This window comes from Erythrolamprus reginae, chromosome 1 (genome assembly GCF_031021105.1).
Source record: "Erythrolamprus reginae isolate rEryReg1 chromosome 1, rEryReg1.hap1, whole genome shotgun sequence".
Taxonomy (NCBI): domain Eukaryota; kingdom Metazoa; phylum Chordata; class Lepidosauria; order Squamata; family Dipsadidae; genus Erythrolamprus; species Erythrolamprus reginae.
This window is the reverse complement of record NC_091950.1, coordinates 130,177,166-130,189,343: the sequence shown is the minus strand read 5'-3', so window position 1 is coordinate 130,189,343 and position 12,178 is coordinate 130,177,166. Positions and strand designations below refer to the sequence as shown.

The following is a 12,178-nucleotide window of genomic DNA, read 5'->3' as shown; positions in this document are numbered from 1 at the left end:
CCAAGCATCCTACTTGCTTTCCCTACCGCCTGACTGCACTGTTCACCCATTTTGAGACTGTCAGAAATCACTACCCCTAAATCCTTTTCTTTTGAAGTATTTGCTAACACAGAACTGCCAATACAATACTCAGATTGAGGATTCCTTTTCCCCAAGTGCATTATTTTACATTTGGAAACATTAAACTGCAGTTTCCATTGCTTTGACCATTTATCTAGTAAAGCTAAATCATTTACCATATTACAGACGCCTCCAGGAATATCAACCCTATTGCACACTTTAGAGTCATCGGCAAATAGGCAAACCTTCCCTACCAAACCTTCCCCTATGTCACTCACAAACATATTAAAAAGAATAGGACCCAGAACAGACCCTTGTGGCACACCGCTTGTAACATCATCTTAAACATTGTATCAAACGGGATTCTCTAGGTCAGTGATGGCGAATCTATGGCATGTGTGCCACAGGTGGCACACGGAGCCATATCTGAGGGCACATGAGGTACCTTCTTTTTGGTCATTTTCGTTCTCCCCATGGTAAAAATGGCCCAACTGGAAGTTCATTTGTGTGCTCTCCCTCAGCTTCCTTTTCTCTGTCAGAGGTCTTCAGGAACTTCTTCTGCTTTGGACAGTTGCAGCCGGGCCTCTCACATCATGGCCCATTTCTTCTGCTGCTAGGAAGGCTTTCCTGAAGGCCTGAATAATATTATTATTATTATTATTATTATTATTATTATTATTATTATTATTATTATTATTATTATGTCAATACAACACAGCAAACGAGATCACTATGCTGGATTTCGTATTTCATCTCCAGTCGGGCGCTTCCCAAGCACCTAGGACTGTGTGATGTAGCGGCAAATTATGTTTGCCGATCTCAGTAAAGCGGCCTTTTGCAATTGACAGATGGAGATTTTGTCAATTCCGATGGTTTTCAAATGTTTGCTGAGATCCTTTGGCACTACGCCCAGCGTGCCAAGTACCACTGGGACCACTTTCACTGGTTTATGCCAGAGTCGTTGCAGCTCAATTTTTAGATCTTCGTATTTCACTAATTTCTCTAGCTGCTTCTCCTCAATTCTGCTGTCCCCTGGGATTGCGATGTCGATGATCCATGCTTTCTTTTTCTCCACAATCAGGATGTCTGGTGTGTTATGTTTCAGAATTCGGTCAGTCTTAAGTCAGAAGTCCCACAGTAGTTTTGCTTGCTCATTTTCAACCACTTTTTCAAGCTTATGATCCCACCAGTTCTTTGCCACTGGTAAATGGTAGTTCCGGCACACGTTCCAGTGGAAATTATTATTATTATTATTATTATTATTATTATTATTATTATTATTATTATTATTATTTAGATTTGTATGCCGCCCCTCTCTGAAGACTCGGAGCGGCATAGCCGCCTGAATAACTGATAACAGAGCTCGGAATCGAACTGGAACTCTGTTATCGGCTACAAAGACCTTCAGGAATGCCTTCCAGCTGCAGAATAATAATAATAATAATAATAATAATAATAATAATTTATTAGATTTGTATGCCGCCCCTCTCCGAAGACTCGGGGCGGCTCACAACAAGCGATAAAACAATATTGTACAGGCACAAATCTAATATTAAGAAAAAACTAAAAAACCCTATCAATTAAAAACCAAACAGCACATACATACCAAACATAAATTATAATAAGCTTGGGGGAAAGGTGTCTCAAATCCCCCATGCCTGGCGGTATAGATGGGTCTTAAGTAGTTTACGGAAGACGAGGAGGGTGGGAGCAGTTCTAATCTCCGGGGGGAGTTGATTCCAGAGGGGTGGAAGAAGTGGGGGAGGCCTGGTTGCAACTATCTGAAAGTACATAGTAGGGCAGCTCCCCTTCCTTTCATTCCCAACTCTCCCCAGGGTTAAGGAAAGCTTCCTGAAGCCTGAGGATGGCAGAAAGTGGCCCAACAGGCCAAACTTCCAATTGGCCTGTTGGGCCACTTTCTGCAATCCCCAGGCTTCAGGAGGCTTTCCTGATTTAGATTTATTGGATTTATATGCCACCCCTCTCCGCAGACTCGGGGTGGCTCACCACAATGGTAAAAAAACCAGTACATAGTAACAAATCTAATATTTAGAAATCTAAATTACAGTTTTAGATTAAAAAGTCCAAAAAAGAACCCCCAATATATAAAAAACAAACACACAATCGAATCATACACAAAAACTACATGGGCAAGGGGGAGATGTTTCAGTTCCCCCACGCCTGACGGCAGAGTTGGGTTTTAAGAAGTTTACGAAAGGCAAAGAGGGTGGGGGCAATCCTAATTTCTGGGGGGAGCTGGTTCCAAAGGGTCGGAGCCACCACAGTTTAAGTTTAAGTTTAAGTTTAATCAGATTTGTATGCCGCCCCTCTCCGCCCACTCGGGGCGGCTCACAGCAATAACAATACAATGTAAAACAAATCTAATATTTAAGTTAATTTAAAAAACACCACAAATTAAAACCAATCATACACACTAGCGTACCATGCATAAATTTTATAAGTCTAGGGGGAGGGAACATGTCAATTCCCCCATGCCTGACGACAGAGGTGGGTTTTACGGAGCTTACGAAAGGCTAGGAGGGTGGGGGCAACTCTGATATCTGGGGGGAGTTGGTTCCAAAGGGTTGGGGCCGCCACAGAGAAGGCTCTTCCCCTGGGTCCTGCCAAACGACATTGTTTAGTTGACAGGACCCGGAGAAGGCCAACTCTGTGGGACCTAACTGGTTGCTGGGATTCGTGCGGCAGAAGGCGGTCCCAGAGATATTCTGGTCCAGTGCCATGAAGGGCTTTATAGGTCATAACCAACACTTTGAATTGTGACTGGAAACTGATCGGCAACCAATGCAGACTGCGGAGTGTTGGTGTGACATGGGCATATTTAGGAAAGCCCATGATAGCTCTCGCAGCTGCATTCTGCACGATCTGAAGTTTCCGAACACTTTTCAAAGGTAGCCCCATGTAGAGAGCATTACAGTAGTCGAGCCTCGAGGTGATGAGGGCATGAGTGACTGTGAGCAGTGACTCCCGGTCCAAATAGGGCCGCAACTGGTGCACCAGGCGAACCTGGGAAAACGACCCCCCTCGCCACAGCTGAAAGATGTTTCTCTAATGTGAGCTGTGGATCGAGGAGGACGCCCAAGTTGCGAACCCTCTCTGAGGGGGTTAATGATCCCCCCCCCAGGGTAATGGAACGACAGATGGAATTGTCCTTGGGAGGCAAAACCCACAGCCACTCCGTCTTATCCGGGTTGAGGTTGAGTCTGTTGACACCCATCCAGACCCCAACAGCCTCCAGGCACCGGCACATCACTTCCACTGCTTCGCCGACTGGACAAGGAAGGCTCTTCCCCTAGGTCCCGCTAGATGACATTGTTTAGTCGACAGGACCCGGAGAAGGCCAACTCTGTGGGAGAGTGGAAAAACAGCCCTACTGGAAGTCAGGAAGCTGCAGTGAAGCCTATGCGCAGGTGAATGGGGGAGGTAGCAGGGGTTTCCGCAGTGAAAGGCTAGCAAAATTTTTACTACCACACTGAGAGTGTGGCTTATGCATTTCCCCCCCAACATCTTTCAGTGCAAATTGGGTGCTCTGAGGTAGAGCTCCATTTCCATTACCCCACTGCATCCCCCCCGTCCGGATAGTTGCCCACCCCTGGGTTTGCATACATGTGCAAAGCATTGCATTACGGGTATGGGTACCCGCATGCATGTTAATGAATGCACATGCACTCTTTTGGCACCCAAGTTGAAAAAGGTTCTCCATCACTGCTCTAGTTGGTTGGTAGGATAAGGCATGCCAAGATTCACATTGCAACTTGTCATGGATTGAGAAACCCTGATTCTGAAACCAAGATTAACAATCTGGATATATCTTCGGACCAGCATTGTTTCTCAAGTGTCCAGGTGACTTTTACTATGTTTTAATTATAAGGGAATATAGAATAAAATTCTCACTTGACATATAACTATTTAAAGAAAGCATGAGAAAAACATCACTTGACATATCCAAACAACTTATTTATCTAGTCCATTCCTGAGCAGGGGTGGAAGGAAAGTTAATATGTAGCCATTTATTTATGCAAGAATTATTTGTTTGTTTGTTTGTCTTCTATGCTGCCCAGTCTCGAAGGACTCAGGACGGCTTACAATAATAATATAAAAAAGAAATAGAAATAGATACAGAACAATAAACAGAAATCATAATCCCATAGATACATACCATTCATACAGTGTGGCCCTGTCAGTTGTTAGTTCATGGCCTCCCAGGTCTGCCGGCAAAGCCAGGTCTTCATGGCCTTATCGAAGGCCAGTAGGATAGGAGCAGTACGGACAACGGGGGGAGGGTGTAGTTGGTTCCCTAGAGCTGGGGTGGCCACAGAGAAGGATTGAAGAAGAATTAAGAATTGAAGAATTGTTTTACTACATTGGCTCTCATAGGATGCACTCACTTGGATCCTGGAAAAATAGATTGGTCATTTTGTCTTGACCATCCATAAGTCATACCAATGTGGTGAAGGTATTTATTTGTTGAGGACTTGAATTTATTGTTTTCAGTCATGTTTGCTCAATGACAGTGTTTGAGAATGTTCTTGACTACTTAACAAAGCTTCATATCCAGTGAAGGGCTACCAATTTTTTTACTATCATAGTGTGGGCGTGGCTTATGCAGGACGCCCTGCATTTTTTTTCAACATCGTTCAGCGCAAATTGGGTGCTCTGGGGTGGAGCTCCATTTTTGCTACCCCACTGTGTTCTCCCCCCGTCCAGGCAGCAGCCCACCCCTGTTCATATCCTATACCTCTTACCTCTTGCGTGAGGTAATGAAATAATACTGATATCTCTGATACTATAGTATTGGATTTTTTAAAAATGGGATGTATGCAAGTCCTATGTGGATAGTATTGTACTACTTATATCCTTTTCGGAGGCCAGTCTGCTGCCTTGGGAAATAGAGGAAGATACTTTCCATTGTCGGTGTTGAAATTAGATTCAACTTCTATATAAGAGTTTGGAGATGGAGTTATCTTGTCTTTCTCCTCAAGCATGTTTTTAGGTATTACCAATCAAGTAAATTCCATTCATCATCACAGTCTGTTGGGATTGCTTTGAATCTAAGTAAGGTTAAGGAGTTTAAAGCATTTATTTATTTATTTATTTATTTATTTTGATTAGAGTCATTTATTTTGTTAATGAGTTGTATGGCATAAATCTGTCAGACATATCATGGTGTTGCAACAGTATATAGCACAGTGGTTTCTAAACCTGGGGGTTTGGGGGCTGAATGACCATTTCACAGGGGTCGCCTAAGACCATGGGAAAAGACAAATTTCCTATGCTGTTAGGAACTAAAGCTTCTATTCTGGCACCTTGGAACATATTTTTACAATCCAACCAATCGGACATTTACAGTGGGGTGTCCCTCTGACCTTCCTGCCAATCATCTTAAAGCTCTGTTGGGAGAATTGGTGCTAGACTTATGGTTGGGGGCCACCACAACTTGTAATGGTATTAAGGGGTTGGGGAATTAAAAAGATTGAGAACCAGTGATATAGCACAATAATGGTAAAACAGCAATTTGGATGATAGTGTAGATACATAGAGAAGAAGAAAAAAATGACTTTTAAATCAGTGCATAAGGTTTTGGTTACTTGGGTGCCCTAAGAAAAAAGAGAAAGAAAGAAAAATAACTTTTTTTTCTAGCTGATCTTTTCTGTTCTGTATTTTAGCAAACATGTCTTCTTAATTTTCCCCCAAAAGTTAATGGCAATCCCCCTTCTCTACTTTCATAGGAAACACTCTCTCCAATTGACTGGAACCCTTTACATGTGGGTGTCTCTGAGAAAAGGCTGAGCTAGTGATGAGTTTCGCTTAGATACTTTAGTCTTCTTGCCAAACATGTTTTAGCTTTCTGATGATTTTGCAACTCGCATAGCAAAAGGATTGTGTAATAGATGGAGGCTGGTTTGTCTTTCATTCTTGAGGACTTTCTCCCTCCCACCACAAAGCCTGATTCACTTCCTCCCTTGAAGTTTCCCTTACTTTGAAACACTTCCTTTTTTGAGGAGGGGGGGGGGGCAGAGATGTAGTTCCCTGAGGTCTTCTTATTATGGCTGTACAGTATATTTACTTCAGGGGTTACTATGCAGAGTTCTCACTCCCCAATGTCCATTTCATCATGTTTTAAAGCACATTAAAGTTTCCTGTAGCAATTGAAAAATACTTTATTTTGCAAGGCATCTGCAGTGAATATTCATCTATTTCTGCTATAAGCCATCCCAAAAACCTATCCCCATTTCTTTTCTCTCTTTTTTTTTTTTTGCAGTTACAGGGAGTTGACAATTTCTGTCTTTTGCTTCTTCTAGCAGCAAAGATGGAGAGAATGACAGAAGGGTACCTTTTTACCTTTGCCATAAGGACTAGTATCAATGTGGGGTGGGGGTCAACTGTAACTAATGGGCCACGATAGTTTGCTATCCGAACAAACAAACAAACAATAATGGAATAACAAAAAGGACCTTGGAAGTCTTCTATTCAATTCCTTGCTCAAACAGGAGTCCCTATTCCATTTTGGACAAATGGCTGTCCAGTCTCTTTTTAAAAGTCTGCAGTGATGGAGCACTCATAACAAAAAAAAAATCCCAAATAACAAAAGATATCTTAAATATATCAGCAGCAGAGTGATCAATGCCTGGAGCTCCCTACCTGATTTAGGGTAGTTGTTTCTCAATTGCACTGCACACCAAGACAACTAGACAAAAGAACAGGGTTTTTCCCCGAATGCCATCACTCTACTAAACAAATAATTCCTTCAACACTGTCAAACTTTTTACTAAGTCTGTACTTCTATTTCTATTTCTACTAGTTTTTTCTCATAATTCCTATCATCTTTTTCCTCCTACTTAGGGCTGTATGACTATAACTTGTTGCTTGTATCCTAAGATTTTTATTAATATTGATTGTTTCTTCATTGCTTATTTGACCCCTATGACAATCATTAAGCGTTGCACCCCATGATTCTTGACAAATGTATCTTTTTCTTTTATGTACACTGAGAGCATATGCACCAAGACAAATTCCTTGTGTGTCTTGGATGCTACCAGTCCCACTCCCATAAGTGGTCCATAAATCTAGGGAGTGTGTAGGTTGTGAGTGCATGTGCTGGTTGGATATTTAGCTTCATAAGCTGTCTAAAAATTGAGACAGGAGAATGGGAATAGAGTTGGAGGGGGTGATTGAAAGAAATATTTTTGTATTTTTACTTCTCAGGTGGAACTAGATAAACTACTACAGCCCATTTACAACACATTTTTAACACATGGTTGGCTTGTTTATGTGATTCTAAATCATGATTAGTTTATGGTTGGATGAATTTATACAGTTTTGTTCAATTATGGGTTAGAGTGTTCGGTGAACACAGCCCCACTCTCCACCGGCTACATTGACCAGTTTTCAACATACAGCCTTCTGCTCCTCAACACTCCTAGTGGTGGCAATAATGATGCTAGTATAATTTGTGCTATCATTTTTTGAACTCAGTCCTCGCCTCCTACCCCAGACTTACCATGCTTGCTATGACTATGCCATGTTTCAATACTTTTTCTTGTCACCAAAGTCAGCTTTTCACATTCCTCTCTGCCCCTCCTCAGTTTGCTATGGGTTCTGCTGCATACCAATCTATAATAAGAGCATGGTGACTGTTGGACCATAGTTTCATTTCATTCCCATCTTTATTGGTGGTGGCTTGACACTCTGGTTTCAGTCTGCAAATGGATAAATCCAGGGCAAATTTTTTGAAGCCAGTAGAATTGCTTCAGGCTATATTTTGAAAGTAAAATTGGATGTTATTTGTTGAGGAATCTGAATATTCTGTTTGAAACTAAGGATAATGCTAGCTCTAACTCCAGGGAATGAGGAATGGACTGTTAACCCCTTGTAAAACATACTGAGCCTGATTTTCTGCCCTACTCAAGTCCAAAGGATAAGTTGACATATTGAAACCAAAACATAAATAATGGTGTCGTGCAAACCAAGAAAATTAGATTGGTTTGATGAAATTATTAGTGAAAAATCACAAGTCTTCTTTAAATACAAAAATGTTCCTTGGCATGCAATTGTCTGGCTGTATTTGTCATTATTAGACAAATAATGTGGTTTGGGGCATAGCCTAAATTTTCAGATAGTCAATAAAATGAGCTGCTACAAAACTGAAAATTGGTAGTATCAATCCTTTTACCATATCCTCTGCAAATATTTGTGAAGATAAATTCTTCTTATAGTCATCAAATCAACTCTATTGCAAGGTTGCATTTTAAAAAAACTTTCTGTGTTAACTTTTCATCACAAAATGAGGCTATTTGTTCATCTCAGAATAAAGAATTTGATTTCTTTAGATGTCTATGGAGTTTCTTAACCATCCACATCAGGGTTGCTTGATTTGTCCAGCTGTTTACTGTGGGACATTCCTAATAATTTTTTAAAAATTACACCTACTTTGGAAGTTCACAGGGAGCAGTGGCTTCATGGATGTGGAACAATTTTTTACTACCAGTTCTGTGGGCATGGTTTGGTAGGCGTGGCTTGGTGGACATAGTAAGGGAAGGATACTACAAAATCTCCATTCCCATCCCACTTTAGGGGAAGGAAACTGTAAAATCTCCATTCCCATCCCACTTCAGGGGAAGGATACTGTAAAATCTCCATTCCCATCCCACTTTAGGGGAAGGATACTGTAAAATCTCCATTCCCATCCCACTTTAGGGGAAGGATACTGTAAAATCTCCATTCCCATCCCACTTTAAGGGAAGGATACTGTAAAATATCTATTCCCATCCCACTCCAGGGGAAGGACACTGCAATATTTCCATTCCCTTCCTACTCCTGGGGGAAGGATATTGCAAAATCCTCATTCCCACCCCGCTCTGTTGCCAGCCAGAGGTGTTATTTGCAGGTTCTCCAAATTACTCAAATTTTCTGCTGCCTGTTCTCCAGAAGCTGTCAGAACCTGCTGGATTTCACCCCTGGAACACATCCATTCCACCTAAGCACACATGTTAATTCGTGGACCTGTCAAGCCTCTACATTCTACACAGAAGTGCTTCCCCTGGAGAAATTAGGGAAGGCATGCCCAATAACTGCAATTTCAATTGTATTGCCTTGGGTCAGACTATAAAAGTTAGTTCTGTTAGTTCCAATCATGGCCAAAGCTCCAGCAGTATCTGATGGAGGACAGGCGTACACCAATGCATTGAAAAAACTCTGCAGAACATCTTCAGATGCTGGTTGGTTCTGCTCTTAATAGAATGCACCTTTGCTCTCTTAACAAATAAACTTAGGATTTTGTCAGGATAGAAGGAAAGTTATGGATCTTTGGCTGTGACAAAATTGTGACTTCACAGTGTGTGGTGTTCTTTTTTTTAAATGATCAGATAGGAGCAAAATATTTCTTTGCCTGTTGCCAGCTTTCCAAAATACCATTTTCTTTCCCTAGAAGATTTTTCTTCTAGTTTGAGAAAGGAGGGCGTGGAGGTGAAACAGGGGGAGTATTAGAGCGCGAGTGGGATAGCGGACTTGGAGAAACAAAAGGAAACCAGCTGCAGAACTTCCTGAACTGGGGGGGGAAAGTGTGAGAGGAGGGGGGGAAAGAGAGAGAGGGAGGGAGGGAGGGGAGAGAGAGAGAGAGAGAGAGAACAAGCCAGTCCACAGTAACTAACAAGATACTTAAAAGCCAGGGAAGGGATTGTGGTGGGGGTGGGCAGAGAAGAAGGCGGGCTCGCAAGCAGGAGTTCCGTCCCTGCCCCGCATTCATTTTCGCTCACCATGACCAGTGCGATCTTGAGGCGGAATTCCAGCAAACAGGGTTTGCAGAATCTCATCAGGTAAGTCCTTACCTGTCCACAGCGAAGAAGGGGGGGCGGGGGAGAGGGACCGGGACGCCGTCCGCTGTTTCTTTGTGTGGACCGAGGGACAGGATCCCTCACCTTCCCTCCGCACTCTCCAGATTGTCTACGGTGGCTAAAAAGGCTTCCCCGGTATCTGAACTGGGACTAGGAGAGTAGCTCCATCGGTTTGCAAGGCAGCGATGGTCAGTCTGTGGCAAACGCATTCCTACAGGCAGGAAGAATGGAGAGAGAGAGAGAGAGAGAGAGATAGAGAGATATGGCTTTCCCTGAAACACCCCTAGAGAATCGTTGCTTGGCTTTGGCAATTTCACTGATCCGGCATTTGGAGCGAAAATTATGATAGGAGAAGGAAGGACGATCTAGCCCCCAGACGCATATATGAGGGGGGAGCTGGAGTTGGTGGCTAAGCTCAACAGGGCAAACCCTTGGAAGAGGCAGCCTTTCAACCGTTTGAAAGACTGGGGTTTTCATCTGTCTCGTGAAACACGATCGATTTCCTTCCTAAAGCGAGGCAAGGTGAACTGGAGTTCTCCTCCGAGGCGCCCTTACGCGGGCGGCCCGCGCAGCCTTGCGCGCTGGAGGAAGTCCGAAGGAATGTAACAAGTTGCTTCCCAGCGCGCAAAGCTACGCGCAGGGGGGGGGGGGGGGGATTGCAAAATTAATTTGAAAAGAGAAAAGAAAAGGGGCGGAATAGCAATAGCAATAGCATTTAGACTTATATACCGCTCCATAGTGCTTTTACAGCCCTCTCTAAGCGCTTTACAAAAGCAACATATGGCCCCATTGGATCCTCATTTTACCCACTATGGAAGGATGGAAGGCTGAGCCAAACTTGAGCCGGTGGTGAGATTTGAACAGCTGAACTACAGCTAGCAGTTAGCTGAAGTAGCCTGCAGTGCTGCACTCTAACCACTGTGTCACCCTGGAATAACTGCACTAGGGTTTTCCTAAGTAGAGGCAGATGTAGGGTTTCCTGTTTGGGCAGGGGGTTGGACTAGATGACCTGCAAGTTCCCTTCCAAGTCTGTTAACATGTTATGTTTAATATGTTGCCTTCCATTGTAAAGAGAAGGGGTGACAAAGGTCAGTCCATTGTGCCTTCCTTTGGGACCAAGATGACAGATATTCTTGTATAGTAACCATTTGGTAACTAATTTGTGGATTTCTCTCTCCCTCTCTCTCACTACATATTTGTATGTGTACACATACACCCTCACCCCCACCACACCATTGTCCAAAACTAAGAGTGTATTTAAAACTCCCAACTAAACAACAGATTTAATGAGTTTACTGCATAGGGATTATTGGACTGATTTAACAGGACATTTAATAGAGAGTTCATTCATTTCTTATTGCTGTTTAGTTCTATTAATTAATGTTGATCCAGCAAGAAGTCCAAATATAGACAAGGGAAAGATTAATCACCTGGTCCAGGACAGAGAAGAATAATGTCTGTTATGGGATTGCTTCCCCCACCCTCCCCATCCTCGGTCCTCTCCATCACAAAACAATTGGCTAAGAACACTGGGAATCACCATCCCAACCCATCTGAAGGGCACCAATTGGGGCAGGCTAATTAAAACAGTTTGGCCATGCAGGGCACAGCAGATGGCCATCTATTGTATGGCAAGTCACTGTTTAAGCATGTTTCATTTGAGAGTCAGCATTTGTTTGGAAGCACTGACAACATGGAGGAGCCTTTACATATTTATGGAAGCATGAGAAGCTTCTTAACCGTGTGGGGTGCCTTTGAGCGGTGACCAGATGGTTAATGGTCTTCACACTCAGGTTTTCACACAGTGCCTGAAAAACATTGATCAGGCTGGTTACAAGTTTTAATATATACTGCTCAAAAAATAAATAAAGGGGACACTCAAATAACACATCCTCGATCTGAATGAATGAAATATTCTCATTGAATAATTTGTTCTGTACAAAGCTGAATGTGCACAACAGCATGTGAAATCGATGGTCAGTCAGTGTTGCTTCCTAAGTGGACAGTTTGATTTCACAGAAGTTTGATTTACTTGGAGTTGCATTGTGTTGTTTAAGTGTTCCCTTTATTTTTTGAGCAGTGTACTTACTCTACTTTAACATCTATTTCAAAGAGTATCCAGAAAGAAACAAGTTTTTGATAATGATGTCAGTGCATCCTCCTCCTCCTCCTCCTCCTCCTGTTTCTGTAGCCTCAGCTGCTTACAAAATGAAAATCTTGGCCAGAAAAAAAATTATGGTGCAGAGAGATGCAGCTATGTGCAAAAA

At 42.6% G+C, this 12,178-nt stretch overlaps 1 protein-coding gene across 4 annotated transcripts in view; it reads left to right on the top strand.

Annotated features, from left to right (window-relative positions):
* LSP1 (lymphocyte specific protein 1) overlaps nucleotides 1-12,178 on the top strand; it is a 130,239-nt gene that overhangs the window by 38,416 nt on the left and 79,645 nt on the right. For 2 of the 4 annotated variants that reach the window (XM_070764985.1, XM_070764993.1), the window contains exon 1: nucleotides 9,588-9,893. The exons of the other annotated variants lie outside the window; for them this stretch is intronic. In XM_070764985.1, the coding sequence (XP_070621086.1) occupies nucleotides 9,835-9,893 (59 nt within the window). In that variant the 5' untranslated portion in view covers nucleotides 9,588-9,834. Of the gene's footprint in view, nucleotides 1-9,587; nucleotides 9,894-12,178 lie in introns of those variants that run through there. 4 annotated transcript variants of the gene reach the window in all.